Here is a 13,895-nt window from a genome sequence, read left to right on the forward strand (position 1 = left end):
ATATTACCCAAAGTAATTTATAGATTCAAGCAATCCCTATTATAATACCAATGGCATATTTCACAGACTTAGAAAAAATACTTCAAAAATTTATATGGAACCAAAAAGGACCCAGAATAGCCACAGCAATTTTGAAGAAGAGGAACACAAGTAGGAGGAATTACAATACCTGATATCAAACTATATTACAAGGCCACTGTAATCAAAACAGTCTGGTACAGGCACAAGAACAGAAATATAGATCCATAAAACAGAATAGAGAGCCCAGAAACAAACACAGGTCTATATGGACAACCAATATTTGCAAAGGGGGAAGGAACATAGAATGGAGTGAAAAGAGCCTCTTCAAAAAATGGTGCTGGGAGAACTGGACAGGGACATGCAAAAAAAATGAAACTAGATCACCAATTTGCACCACACACCAGAATAAACTCAAGATGCATAAAAGACTAAATATAAGCCATAAAACCATAAAAGTCCCAGAGGAAAACATAGGCAGGAAATTTTAGATATCCACTTAGCAATATATTCACCAATACATCTCCTAAGGCAAGGGAAATAAAGGAAAGAATAAAAAAATGGGACTACATCAAACTAAAGAGTTTCTGCTCAGCAAAAGAAACATCAGAAAGATGAAGGAGGATCCAAGGTGGCGGAGGAGTAAGTGGAAGCTACACTAACCTCCTCCCAGGACCAGTCTGGATTTGCAACTTAATTTTGGAGAAATCACCTGGAACAACCAACCAAACACTAGCTGGAAAGAAGTCTTATAACCACGGAGAGGAACAAAAGGCCTCTACATCACAACGTGACCGGTAGGGAGTGCAGAAACAGGGAAGGGCTGGCTGCGCTCCCACAGGTGGCAGCTGAAGGGACTGAGAAACAGCTCAGCAGCTGGGGGTTCCCCCTGAGAAGGGCAGTTTCTAAGCCCCCAGCTGGGCTTCCCAGCCTACAGCAACAGAGTGGAAAGTAAACTAGCATCAGCTGTGAAAAGTGAAAAGCCACAGGGTTTCTTGCTAGCCGGAGAGAAACAGCGGGAGAAAAAGAGCTCTTAAGTGGATCACATACGGAAATATTTTGGCCCCCACTTACCCTGAGCTCAAGCAGAGGGAAGGCAGTGAGGACTGGAGACACTTGGGGAGAGTTTGGCACAGTGGCTTTGAGGGGAGAACTAAAGGAGCAGCTGACCGGGTCCCAGTGTTGACTCATCCGCAGTACCGCAGGCAGACCATTCCCCTCCAAGTGGCGTCAGCCTGAGGGGAAGCAAAAGCCCTGCCTACAGGAATTAAGCTGCCACACCCACAGTCCTTAAGCCTGATGGCTAATCACAGATTGAATAGATTAACAATTAAAGAAGACAGGCAAAGGCAGTAGATCCCTGGAAGTCTCCAACAGGCTGCCTAGGGCCAGATTGGTACATGATCTGACTCCACCCGAGGGAGATCCAGGAAGTGCAGATCATTCTAAGAAGCACCAAAAAACAATAGGAGTCACAAAAATGGGGAGACAGAGAAACAACCCCCCATCAAAAGGAAAGGTAGAATCCTCAGAAAGAGTGCTAAATGAAATAGAGGGGGTCAAACTATCAGATATGGAATTCAAAACATGGATTATGGAGAAGCTGAATGAGCTCAGCGGAAACTACAAAGAACTCCAGAAAATCTACAAGAAACTTACTGAGAATTACACCAGCATGAAAAAGGACATGGAAGCTATCAATAAGAGCCAGGAGGAAATGAAGAATATGATCTCTGAATTGAAGAACACAGTAGAAGGAATTAAAAGTAGGCTAGAGGAAGCAGAAGATTGGATCAGCAAGCTGGAGGACAATGTAGATAAAAACTCCCAGATAGTGCAACAAAATGAAAAAAGACTGAACAAGACTGAAGAGGTTCTAAGACAGCTGCAGGACAACATGAAACGTAATAATATCCGTATCATAAGAATTCCAGAAGGATAAGAAGAAGAGCAAGGGATAGAAAACCTCTTTGAAAAACTAATGACAGAAAATGTCCCTAACATGAGGAGAGAAAGAGTCACGCAAGTCCAGGAAGCACAGAGGGTCCCAATGAAGATGAACCCCAACAGACCCTAAGTTTACCCTCCTTGTCATTAAAGAGACTGCATTAAGTCCATTTTTAATTTATCCTGTTCATTTGCATAAACACAAAAAGCAGAAAATGATCACTTATGATCTTTAGTTCTGCTTTGCTGGAACTTACGCAAGGAATATTTAGGGTGACCTTCAGTCTGCCGTTCAGGGCACAGAAGCTGAGCCACATACCTGGCATTCAGTCTTGCCTATACACACCTGTCTTTTCCAAATCCTTCTGGTTTTCCATTGTGCCTTAAGGTCCCTTCTAGCCATCTTTCCAGAAAACAACCTTCAATCCTTCCCTGGAAAGATTGCTGTGGACCACACAACCAACTACAGTACCAGGCCTTTTATCTCATGGGCTTTTATTACCTTTGAAAGTCATTCCCAGTTCCTCGGGGCTTTTTAGTAACAACCAGAGTCCAAGCATGTCTCTTTTAGACATGACATTCTAGTCAAAGTCTTAGTCAAAAAACAAAAACAAAACAAAACAAAAAAAACAAACATCTATTAACAACTGGTCTTATTAGTTTTATGCAAAGAAACTTATGTCATTACTTACTTCTTTAGAATGCCACACTCTGGAGGGATCAGATAGGGAGAAAAATATACAGCGTTTCCTGGCTTATCTCTCTAAGCATAATTCTCTCTAGTTCCATCCATGTTGTTGCAAATGGTAGAAGTTCCTTCTTTCTTTCTGCTACATAGAACTCCATTGTGTACATGTACCACAGTTTTTTAATCCACTCATCTACAGATGGGCACTTAGGGTGTTTTCAGCACTTGGCTATTGTAAATAGTGCTGCTATGAACATAGGGGTGCATAGGTTCTTTTGAATTGGTGTTTCAGGATTTTTTGGATATAATCCTTGCAATGTAATTGCTGGTTCAAAAGGCAGTTCCATTTTTAGTTTTCTTGAGGAAATTCTAAACTCTTTTCCATAGTGGCTGCACCAGTCTGCATTCCCACCAGCAATGCACCAGGGTTCCCATTTCTCCGCATCCTCTTCAACACAAGTTGTTTGTTGATTTGTTGATGATGGCCATTCTGACTGGTGTGAAATGGTATCTCATTGTGATTTTTATTTGCATCTCTGTGATGGCTAGTGATGTTGAGCATTCTTTCATATGTCTATGGACCCTCTGTATGTCCTCTTTGGAGAAGTGTTTGTTCAGGTTTTTTGCCCATTTTTTAATTGGGTTGTCTGTCTTCTTGGTGTTGAGTCATATGAGTTCTTTATATATTTTGGAGATCAGTCACTTGTCTGAGATGTCATTGGCGAATATATTTTCCCATATGGTTGGTTTCCTTTTCATCTTGCTGATGTTTTCTTTAGCTGAGCAGAAACTTTTTACTTTGATGTAGTCCCTTCCCCCTGTGTCTGTAAGTTTTTGTTCTTCACTTTATTTATTTGATTTAATTTTCTTAGCATGATATTCTCAAGATTCATTTATCACAAATGAAAAATCTGTTCTTACTGTTCTTTATCAATACCAAGTATTGTCATTAATTTAAAAAGTTTACTAATGTAACAGATAAACTGCATTACTTTATGTACTTTGATTATTGCTTGAACAAAGAATGACCCTTTCATTTTATCAAACCAATTTATATTTCTTATTTAATGGCTTGCCCATTTATGTCTTTATAATTTTTTGGCTCTATTAAAGATTTATCATTTACTTATATAAAATGTTCTTATATTAATGACATGAATACATTGTCTTCCATGTGTGTTAAAAATAATTTCTCTGAGTTATTATGTATCTTTAATTTTATTTGACATTATCTATGTATAAATACTACTGGTTTTTATGTAATCAAAATATATATTTTTGTTTGATAGCTCTTCCATTATGTTCATGCTTAGAATTTACTATTTTCCACCATTATTAAGTTTCATTAAAAAATGATTCTATTGTCTATCAGCAATTTTTTTGATATTAGTGGGAAGTGAGAATTCAAATTAAATTTTTCCCAAATAGCAGTTTTCCAACATCACTTATTGACAAATTCATCCCTCCTCTCATTGGATTGTGATAATTATATATTTTTCCAAGTTATTTCTCCTATCTAGAATTCTTGTTTCATAAGTTTGTATTATTTTTTTCACTAACTCTGATTATAGCTACACATTTCCTTAAGTACTCTAATATAAATGGGATAAAGTAAATATCTATTTGTACTTGGCCTTGAATATCTATCACAAGGATGGCAGAAAGCAAAGTGGATAAATTAGTCAGTGCTCTTAATGTTTATCCTTAAAAGCAGCTATTTTTAATGATATTAGATTGCTTGTGGATAAATTTTAAGGGTTTTCCATTCACTTTTACCTAGCTGAATGATCCAGGGGAAAATTATCTCTCCAGTACAAACTAACTACACGTTTGATACTGGAAATTTTACCTCGATTATATTGACATTCAGATTCCCAGGTATTATGAGTTTAAGAATGTATTATCAGTGTTCTGTAAATAAAAGGAGTAGAGAGCTCAAAATTTGCCAAGTGAAATCCAGAAGTATACATTGCAACATGCAAACTAGTTGGAGAATATAAACAGGTAATGGCATGTGTACAGCATACGTTCATTCTCTCAACAAATAGTTCTTACTCCATACCAGCCTCAAAAATAGGTGTTTGTCATTCATAGACAAAAAGATAATTCATCTGCCCTTAGACAGACTATACACTAGTCTGGAGTTATAATTCTCAGCATCACTGCCTGGACCATGCTGGTGTGTTGAGGTTCCTTGAAAGAGAAAAGGGTAGGATTACAACCAAGAATATTCAGATTGTGTATGTTGTACAACCTGCCACATGCACCCAGAGGCTGGCAGTGAGCACTTATCAACAGAGAGTCTTTTTTGTGTTATCTGCCAAAGCTACCTCAAAGAAGAGGTTAAGGACCACTTGTCTACTGGGAGCTATGAGGGTATAATATCATGTGCTGTGGTGAACTATTCACACAGGCAAGGATGTGAGCATAGAGGAAAAGTGCCCAGGACTGTTTGCTGCAATGAGTAAGTCAGCCCTCTAAACAAGTGAGGAAAATTGCCAAGTTAGAGAGGTGAGAAGAAGGTTGATGTTTAGTGGTAGTCCTCTTGACTTTGAGTGGGTTTAGAATGTCCCCCACCCTAACCTCTGAAAAAAAAGTTATGTTTACAATTGGAAATTTATTTTATAAACTCCAAATCTCTTGCAAAGGAATACTGACAGATCCCAGAAAATTATTGGAGAAGGCTAGGTACCCAGAAGACAAGTAAAACCAGCAGGATGAGGAACTCAGAAATTAATGAGAAGTACAGTGGAGTTTGGTTTGAAAAAATGCAAAGGTTATCATCTGGGAAAAGTAATCTGAAACCCAATCCTGGAGACAAGGAGGCTTGGAAAATGATAACAGTAAAGCCACTGAAGGTGAAATGTGAAAGGCAAACTGGAGTGGAATTGGCAATGTGATACAGGTGCTTTCAGAGAAAGTTCTTTCTCCTTGGGGCTGCCGTAGGGCTGATGAAGGAACATAAGCCCTGCAAGACTCAGGTCTGATCAGGTGCAACAGGATGCAGACTGCATTACATGCAGCCTTTCTAAAGGAGTCATTAGAACATTCTGGATTAGAAAAAAGTCAAGGTTGGGAGGGAAGCAATCCATTTTTACCTGCAGTTCTGAGTTCAGAGAGAAAGGACTATTTTGGATCTCAGTCACAAGTGTTGATGACATCCCATCTTGTACCACCACCTCTTTGTAAAGTAAATTTTCCTGTGATGTTAGCCTGAGCCTTGAACCTTGAGCCTCAGTTGATGTAGCTTTGTGCTAGTGGTTCTTTGTGAGTGTTGACCAAGGGAATGTCACTGTAGAGGTGAGAAAAGCCTATGGAAGCTGTGGGAAGGCTGAAGAAGACTCAGCCATGGGTTCCTCCTCTGCGCCAGGGATTTTACAGCATAGTGGTTTTCAACTGCTGTGCATTAAGAATTACTTGATTACCTGAAGTAATTGGTCTGGGAAAGGGCTAAGTATAGATATTCTTTAAGAGGACCCCAGGAGATTCTTGTGTCTAGCTGGTACTGGGCTGAACTGTCATAGAATCACCGTGCAAGACTGAGGGAGAGGCATCCCTTCACCATCTCCCAGGCTGAATTCATAGACTGGGCTAATGTCTGGTGCTTTCATTTACAGAGAAGAAAAACAGGACTAAGGAAAGAAGGAAAGAAATTATTTATTCATTTACATTTATTTATGTTTCTATCTCATTTCATGAAGGGTTTGGAGGGAACTGGTGAAGGTAATTGGGGTAAGGTAGTAAAGGGAAAGCCTTCTTTTCTGATGAGACTTGCTCACACAGGTATGTATAGGTCAGCCACAAATAATGTCACCAGAGTGTCCCAATGTCTCGCTCTCCAGCCACACCAAGATCCAAAACTCTTAATGGGACAGTTTTATAATTTATTGAATGACTCAACAGAGACCTCAGAAGTGGAACCTAGAAAATGAGACCCTTCAGTGTTGTCTAAGGTGCTTGTCAGTGTCCCAGGGTGTGCGCAGGAAGACAATCCCTGCTAAGTATAGTAGAAAGAGCAAGATGTTGGAGAGATACCTGAGTCTTGAATCCAGAAGCTTGAAGTTTTGGAAACAATAACATGTTTGACTATTTGGAATAACTAACAAGTGTGCAGCTAAAGGGCTTTTTGTCCACTAGTTTTGATGGACAGAGAGTTAAGTAGCTAATGAGGTGATGTATATGCTAGTGGTTTATTATTTTAATTTGTAAATCTTATTATTGGTGGATAATGCTTGGGAAGGTTCAAGAGATTCATAAGAGGCTGCACTAAAGAGTTCATATTAACTTAACTAATGGTAGTATGCACATTTTTTTTCTAGGCCTTTGATAGTTAAGATACCAAAGACTCTTCTTAACCCTCCTAAATGAAAGCAACTGCTTGGGGCTGCTCTTAACTGATTGCCAAAGTCTACTTCCTGGGGGCATTGAGGAATGAGCAGCTTACATCAATTGTAAGACTACCCAAATGAAAAGAATATATGATGCCTACATGCAAGACCGAGACTCACATTGTATTAAGCCAAACAATTATGGTAGTTGCTACTAGAGACTTAGAGACATTCTCTCATGTGGAGATGGATTTTGAGATGCAAAAAGTTATGAACCTGGCATTCCTCTTAAATAATATTCATCATTTTGGGGGGCTCAGTTCAGAATGAGTGGCTTTCTCCATTATTTCTTTCCTTCTCTCCCGCTTCACAAAAATAAAATCTCAAAAATGATATGTGTAACAGTAGAATTAAGAGAGGGTGGTCTTCCTAGGGAAAAGGTGGTCTCAGTCAAGTCCTTTTATTTTTTACATTCAATATTGTTTTTATTAGATTCTGGTGTACAGCATTGTGATTAGTCAATCATATACTTTACAAAGTGTTCCTCTTGATATTTCCAGTACCAAACTGGCACCATACATAGTTATTACAATATTATTGACTATAATCCCTATGCTGTACTTTATCCTCGTGACTATTTTATAACTGCCAATTTGTACTTCTTACTCCCTTCACCTTTTTTACCCAGTCCCCTAACCACCCTCCCCTCTGGCAATCATCAGTCTGTTCTCTGCCTCTATGAGTCTGTTTCTGTTTTGTTTGTTCATTTATATTGTTCTTTAGATTCTACATATAAATAAAATCATATGGTTTTTGTTTTTATTTGATTGACTTATTTCACTTAGCATAATACCTTTTAGGTCCATCCATGCTGCCACAAGTGGTAAGGTATTTTTTATGGCCAAATAATATTCCATTGTATATATCACAGCTTTTCTATTCACTTGCCTATTGATGAAAACTTGTTTCCATATCTTGACCATTGTAATAATGCTTCAATGAACCCTAGGGTGTATATATGCTATCAAATTAGTGATTTGGGTTTCTTTGTATATATACCCAGAAGTGAAATCACTAAGTAATATCAGCCAAGTCTTGATAGATGAATAGGAATCAGCCAGCTGATATATTTAGGACAGAGGGACCAGCAAGAAAAAACACAGGGAGGATAAAAGAATATTGACTTGCCTATATTAATGAGCCCTGCTGTCATCTGACTACAGGGAAGATGCTTGGTGGCCTGGCCTGCTGTGCTCATATAGACTTTCAACCAGTCCTTCATCAGTCCTGCCTCTCACTCCTAACCCTTGGTATATTTGGTATTGCCAAGTCTGGAGCACTTATTTTCAGTTCCCAAAGTTCAAAATATCTCTCTCCTATGCTTCTTTACCCACCATTGAAGCTCTGGGAGGCCAGTCCCTCTGCTCTGTTACATCAATTGCCCTTTTCTTCTACTGCTTTCCAACTGCTGGAAGCTTTTGAAAATCTTTCAGTGGTGGCCTCTATATTGTTCCCCTTATCATTGATGTTTCTATTTTCTACCCTCCTTGCTTTCAGTTTAGTGGGCTCTTTGAAGGGGGAATGATAATGGCATTTGGATAGTTTTCTAATTTTAACAAAAAAGATTCAGATGTATGTTGTGGTTCCTTAATGTTTTCTGTAAGAAAAAAAACACTTGATTTTAAAGTGCTTTCTAATAGTACAAAATGCATACATTTCACCAAAATCTTGTACATACCTTTCCCAACATAGCAGTCTATAGTTAATTCATCATTATTTTTAATAACATCTTATTTTCAAAATTTCCATGTAAACTAAAAGAACTCTATACTTCTACACATGGTCAAAACAGCCCAGGCTAACACAGATGGTCCATTTTGAGTTCTATATTGCCTAAATTCCTCAGATAACTTTTCATTAGTTCATGCATTGATTCTGTGCCTTTCATGGTGTGTTCTCCATCAAAGTCCACCATGGTGCTTGAACTTCTATGACATCAGTCACTTGCGACACTTGATGGGCTGTTGTGAAGATGACGATGATGAATAAAATCCTGAAGAAGAAGGAAACAGGACAGAGACCATAACCTAGTTAAGCACTCAGTCGATTTTTACTAACTATATGTTTTATTTTTTCTTACACTTTTCAAACAATTACACTAATTTCTCCTCAATTTAGTCAATAAATTGAGCCCAAGCTTGTCCATGTTAGGCACTGACAAATTTTAGAGAGTATTTCCAACATATCTTGTCCTCTATTTCCTGTTGTGAGCATCTCATTATCAACCTAAGGAACTGTATAATTGCCTGATTGGATGTTTATCATTAGGGAACAAGGAAGGCCAAAGATAGACTAAGTATTTTGCCTAATGATCAATAACCATTCCTGACCAAGAGAGATCTTTTCACTGTTCCTCTCTCCCTCCTTGAGATAATTGGAAATTCATTGATCTACCCTTCTTCCACAGAGCACTTGTTGAATTCACCTTTTGAACCCTGCAGATTTATAACTTCACATACAATTAGTTTGAGAAGCATTTAATTCTTTTTGGCAGTTATGGCTATGAGAGTGGCTCAGGCAACTCTCTTTCCTCCCCTTCATCTGTAACAGAAAGCAGCCCCCAAGAAATACTCACAGTTTAATGCGGACGTGGCAGAGGCCATTGCCTTCTTTGACTCCATCATTGCAGAGCTGGACACAGAGAAACGGCCGCAGGCTGCTGAGGCAGACCCCTTGAATGAAGACGTGGACTTTGATGGTGAGTGCCATTTCTGGGGACAGAAAGTGGATAGGTTGCCATCTCTGGAGTGGACTTAGAAGATGGCCTACCGGGAATCCCATCTCCTGATTACAGGGAAACTCATATCAGTAAGCCAGAGCCTGGCCCTGAGCTTGCTCTTCTCTTGGGGGTCCCTTTATTTAGTTGTCTCTGTTGATACTGCCTCAGCCTCCCCCTTCAACACATGAGACCATATTTGGGCAAAAACTCCTTTCCTGTTATTCATTGACAAAGCTGAGACAGAGTAAAACATTTATAAGACTCAATGAGGCAAAGCAACAGAAAAATGATTAAACAATGGTACAGATAAGATGTTGTTGCTAAATGTTTATAGAGATAGTTTTGGTTTTGCAAGATGAAAATTTTCTGAGGTCTGTCACTTAACAATGAGAATATATTCAACACTACTAACCTATACACTAAAACATGGTTAAGATGGTAAATTTTATGTTATTTGTATTTTACTGTAATTAAGAAAAAAAGAGGACAAACTATATTTTAAAATTTAGCTTTTGACCCTACCTGAGCTAGCCTGGTCCTAGGGAAGAGTACCTCTGCACCCATCCCTCCAGTACTTCCTCTGTGTCATAAGTCACCACTCTTAAAGAATATGTAAGGCAAGAGAGGGTCAGGGTGCTTGCCCAGGCCCAGCACAGATAGCTGAAGAAGGAGTAAGATGAAGGTTTCAGGAAATACTATTTTTGTCTAGGTATGTCATAGCTCTGGTGGAAAGCAAAGAATTCAACACGTTCATGAGTTGAGCCCACTTTTAAATTCCATTACGCAAATGTCAGTTTTTTTAATCTTTGACTTTTCCCCCATGGTTACTGAGGCAACAGCTTTTAGTACCAATATTAAATAGTTCTTGAGTGTTTTATCTAATAATCAAAAGGTTATATTTTCTTTTTTTTTTAGGTTATATTTTCATTGTTTGTTGTAGATCTGGCCTTGATTGCCCTTAATCTGTGAGATTTCATTTCTCACTGGGTTTTGCAGAATATCACAGGCTACTTCTGCTCCTGCAAGCTCACTGTACCCTGCAGGGAGGCTGCCTAAAGGATAACAAAATCTACCAAGGATGCATGTCATCTTCATAGTTATAATTTTTTGAAAATGACTTTATGGTTTTTCTCTGATAACAATAGTAACTTATGTCTATTGTAAATCAAATGAATCAAATAATATACCAAAATATAAAGAAGAAAGTAAAGAATATGATCTGTAATACTACCACCCAAAGATAGTAATCACTGTTAACATTTTGGTGTATATCATTTAAAAAATGTTTTAAAACAAATATAAAAACACTATTTTTTTAAAAACAAAGATAGGATCTCTTTTCTACTTTGTCATCTGTTATTTTCACCTTGGGCATCTTTCCAAGTTAGTAAATATAGACCTATGCTTTTATTTTTAATTCACACAATTTTCCATTGTATTCCTATACTATAAATGCAGAGACTGGATTTTCCAGTCCTTCCTAGGAATTTGCTGCTGCATGTATGTATTTGTTGTAAGTTCTCAGCTCTGTCCACTCTCTCCATTGCATTCTGCCCCTCCTGATGGTGAGTACTCCTTTCTGGGGGCCATGCTTTTCTCTTTCAGTGGCCACCAGCTCCCAAGAGCACAGCTTGCACTCCAACTGGATCCTGCGGGTGCCACGCCGGCACTCTGAGGACATGGCTGTGCAGTCTGTACACATGACAGATAGCCAGTTTCGAAGAAGCATGGAGTGCAGAACGATTGGAACTCAGAGGAGATTTGAGCGACACCCCATTTACTTGCCCAAGGCTGTGGAAGGAGCATTCAGCACCTTGAAATTTAAGCCCAAAGCCTGCAAAACTGAGTAAGTGCTTGGGCCACATGGTATAGCCAAGATGTTCTCAAGTCCTCCAGACTCTTGAAATGTTTTTTAGGGTGACTTGAGTGTCCATCCTACACACCAAAAATTATTCTTGTGTGTTTTAGAGGATGAAGTTCTTAGCTTAAAAACTTTTTTTTTAATATTATGTACACTAGCTTGGTTCACTGCTGTCACCATTCCTATCACTTCCACTCTCGATATGCTCTCTCTTTCCTTCTCACCCACTTAGTCTTCATGCTTTGTGTCATCCTTTTTCCTTGTTTATCCTAAGTGCCACAGACACACTGTTTATGATGAATTTTTAATGAGAGTTTATGGTTGAAGAGTGCATAGCACCAAGTGGGAATTAACATCAAACCAATTAAATGTCCATGCCCATGCCTTAAAAAAGCATTGTTCAGGTTCAGGTGGAGAACTTCTTGCTGGCTTGACAGCTCTTGCCATCTTGTCACCATTTTTTAGCCACTCTCTCTCTCCAGATCCTTCTCACCCAATTCCTGCAACCTACTCTTGTTCTGGCCAACTCAAGTCATAACTGAGGGAATCTCACTGTTTACAACAGAAAGGCTCATCTAGACTTACCCAGCTGTTTCTCTACGTTTCTACAAAAGCCATTCAACTCTGAAGAATTCAGGGGTTTTCTAAAAAGCATTTTCCTCCCATAATAATGAACCAGGATCCAGCACTCATCACCCTCCCTTTCCTTCAGTCCTAGTCTGAGATCCAGCTGAGGTCCATCCACAGTCCCCATAATAACACTGCTTTGTCCTCCACAAGACCCAGTATTGGTGTCCACTGGAGTGGTAAATCAGAGAATCCCTTCTCTGTGTGGCTGGCCAAACCAAACTTAGCCTCTCTTCTGCCTTCCTTTCTTCCAGCCTCGGGAGCTCCAGACAGATTCTCTTCAACTTTTCTGGAGAAGACATTGAATGGGATGCAGGGCTCTTTGCACTGGAGCCACTGGCATCAACAGGGGAGGACTACTTCGAGACAGAAAACCCTAAAGGGCAGTGGCTGCTTCAAGAGCGACTCTGTGAGCGGACAGTGCCCTGACTCCCTCAGCCCTTCAACTTGGCTCAGGCTGGGTCCCTGAGAAGGTGTCTGCCTTCAGTGCAGCATGGCGTAATTGGTAGAGTTAAAAATGGAAACCATAACAAAGTCAAGTCCATGAGCACACTGCTGGTTCCCAGTTAGTGCCAATCATATCCCAAGCCTCCTAGAGGACTTGCCTTTGGAGACTTTGGGAGCTGGGCTTTCCCCACACAGGCAGGTTAGCAGATAATTACAGCCTGGATGGTAGCAGAAGGAATGGAAGGCCTCGAGGGGAAGTATCCAGGCTCACCCCCCTGACCTTCCATGGCCTGTTCCCAGCTCTCCATGCATCCATCCAGGTGGCTGCTAACATCATGGTTTGTACAGGAAGCAAACACCCAGGAATTTCTGGGCCAAAATTTTCAAAGACAAAGTTTCTCTCTCTATGGGTCTCTATGTACTGATGCTGTCTTTTTGGTGCAGAACACAGTTCAAGAAGCAGCTCCTTTCACCCTAACACTTTTCACAATGTTCTGGAAACTTCTGCTGGATTAGACTAAAGATGATTTCAGTGCCCTGGCAGTGGAATGGGACAAGGAATGTGTTTGGTGTTGTCTTGGGACTGTGCTATCTTCCCCAGACCCAAAATTCAGCTTCACTTCTTATAGGCAGTTGGCTGGGTAAGAAGACAGTTAAAGTGGTGCTTTTTTCCCCCTAATTCTCATCCAGGAAATCGTTATAGATTCCCATGCAACCAGGTTATGGACAGATTATGTCTCTCCCTTTCCCCAATTAAAAGGGCAATCAGAATCATTATGTTCTTTTGGACTAGAAAAGATTTCCAAATTTCAACAACTATCTGAATCTAAATTACACTTTTTTAACCTCACCTGAGGACATAGTTATTAATTTTTTAGAGAGAGGGGAAGAACCTAGGCATTTCTCATACACTTATTGCATTTCTGCATATACTTATTCCTGTCCAAGTTTGAGAACTGCTTGTTTGGAGAATTCAATGCACTTTGTCCATCCTCACCTGCTTTTTTATTTTTTAAAATTATTTATTGGGGAGACATTGGTTAATAAAATTACATAGGTTTCAGGTATACAAATCTATAGTACATCATCAATATATTGTATTGTGTGTTCACCACCTAAAGTCATCTCTCCTTTTATCAGCATTTAGCCTTCCTTTATCCTTTTCTACCTCCCCCAGACCCCAGCTTTTTCCTCTGGTAA

The 13,895-nt window shown here is 39.4% G+C and overlaps 1 protein-coding gene across 1 annotated transcript in view; it reads left to right on the forward strand.

Annotated features, from left to right (window-relative positions):
- CUNH13orf42 (chromosome unknown C13orf42 homolog) overlaps positions 1 to 12,677 on the forward strand; it is a 35,135-nt gene extending 22,458 nt beyond the window's left edge. The window contains exons 2-4 of the mRNA XM_090257999.1: positions 9,592 to 9,739; positions 11,366 to 11,606; positions 12,503 to 12,677. Of these exons, the coding sequence (XP_090114125.1) occupies positions 9,592 to 9,739; positions 11,366 to 11,606; positions 12,503 to 12,677 (564 nt within the window). The remainder of the gene's footprint in view (positions 1 to 9,591; positions 9,740 to 11,365; positions 11,607 to 12,502) is intronic.
- The last annotated feature ends 1,218 nt before the right edge of the window (positions 12,678 to 13,895 follow it).

This window comes from Furipterus horrens, unplaced genomic scaffold (assembly GCF_987537825.1).
Source record: "Furipterus horrens unplaced genomic scaffold, mFurHor1.1.pri manual_scaffold_12, whole genome shotgun sequence".
Classification (NCBI taxonomy): Eukaryota; Metazoa; Chordata; class Mammalia; order Chiroptera; family Furipteridae; genus Furipterus; species Furipterus horrens.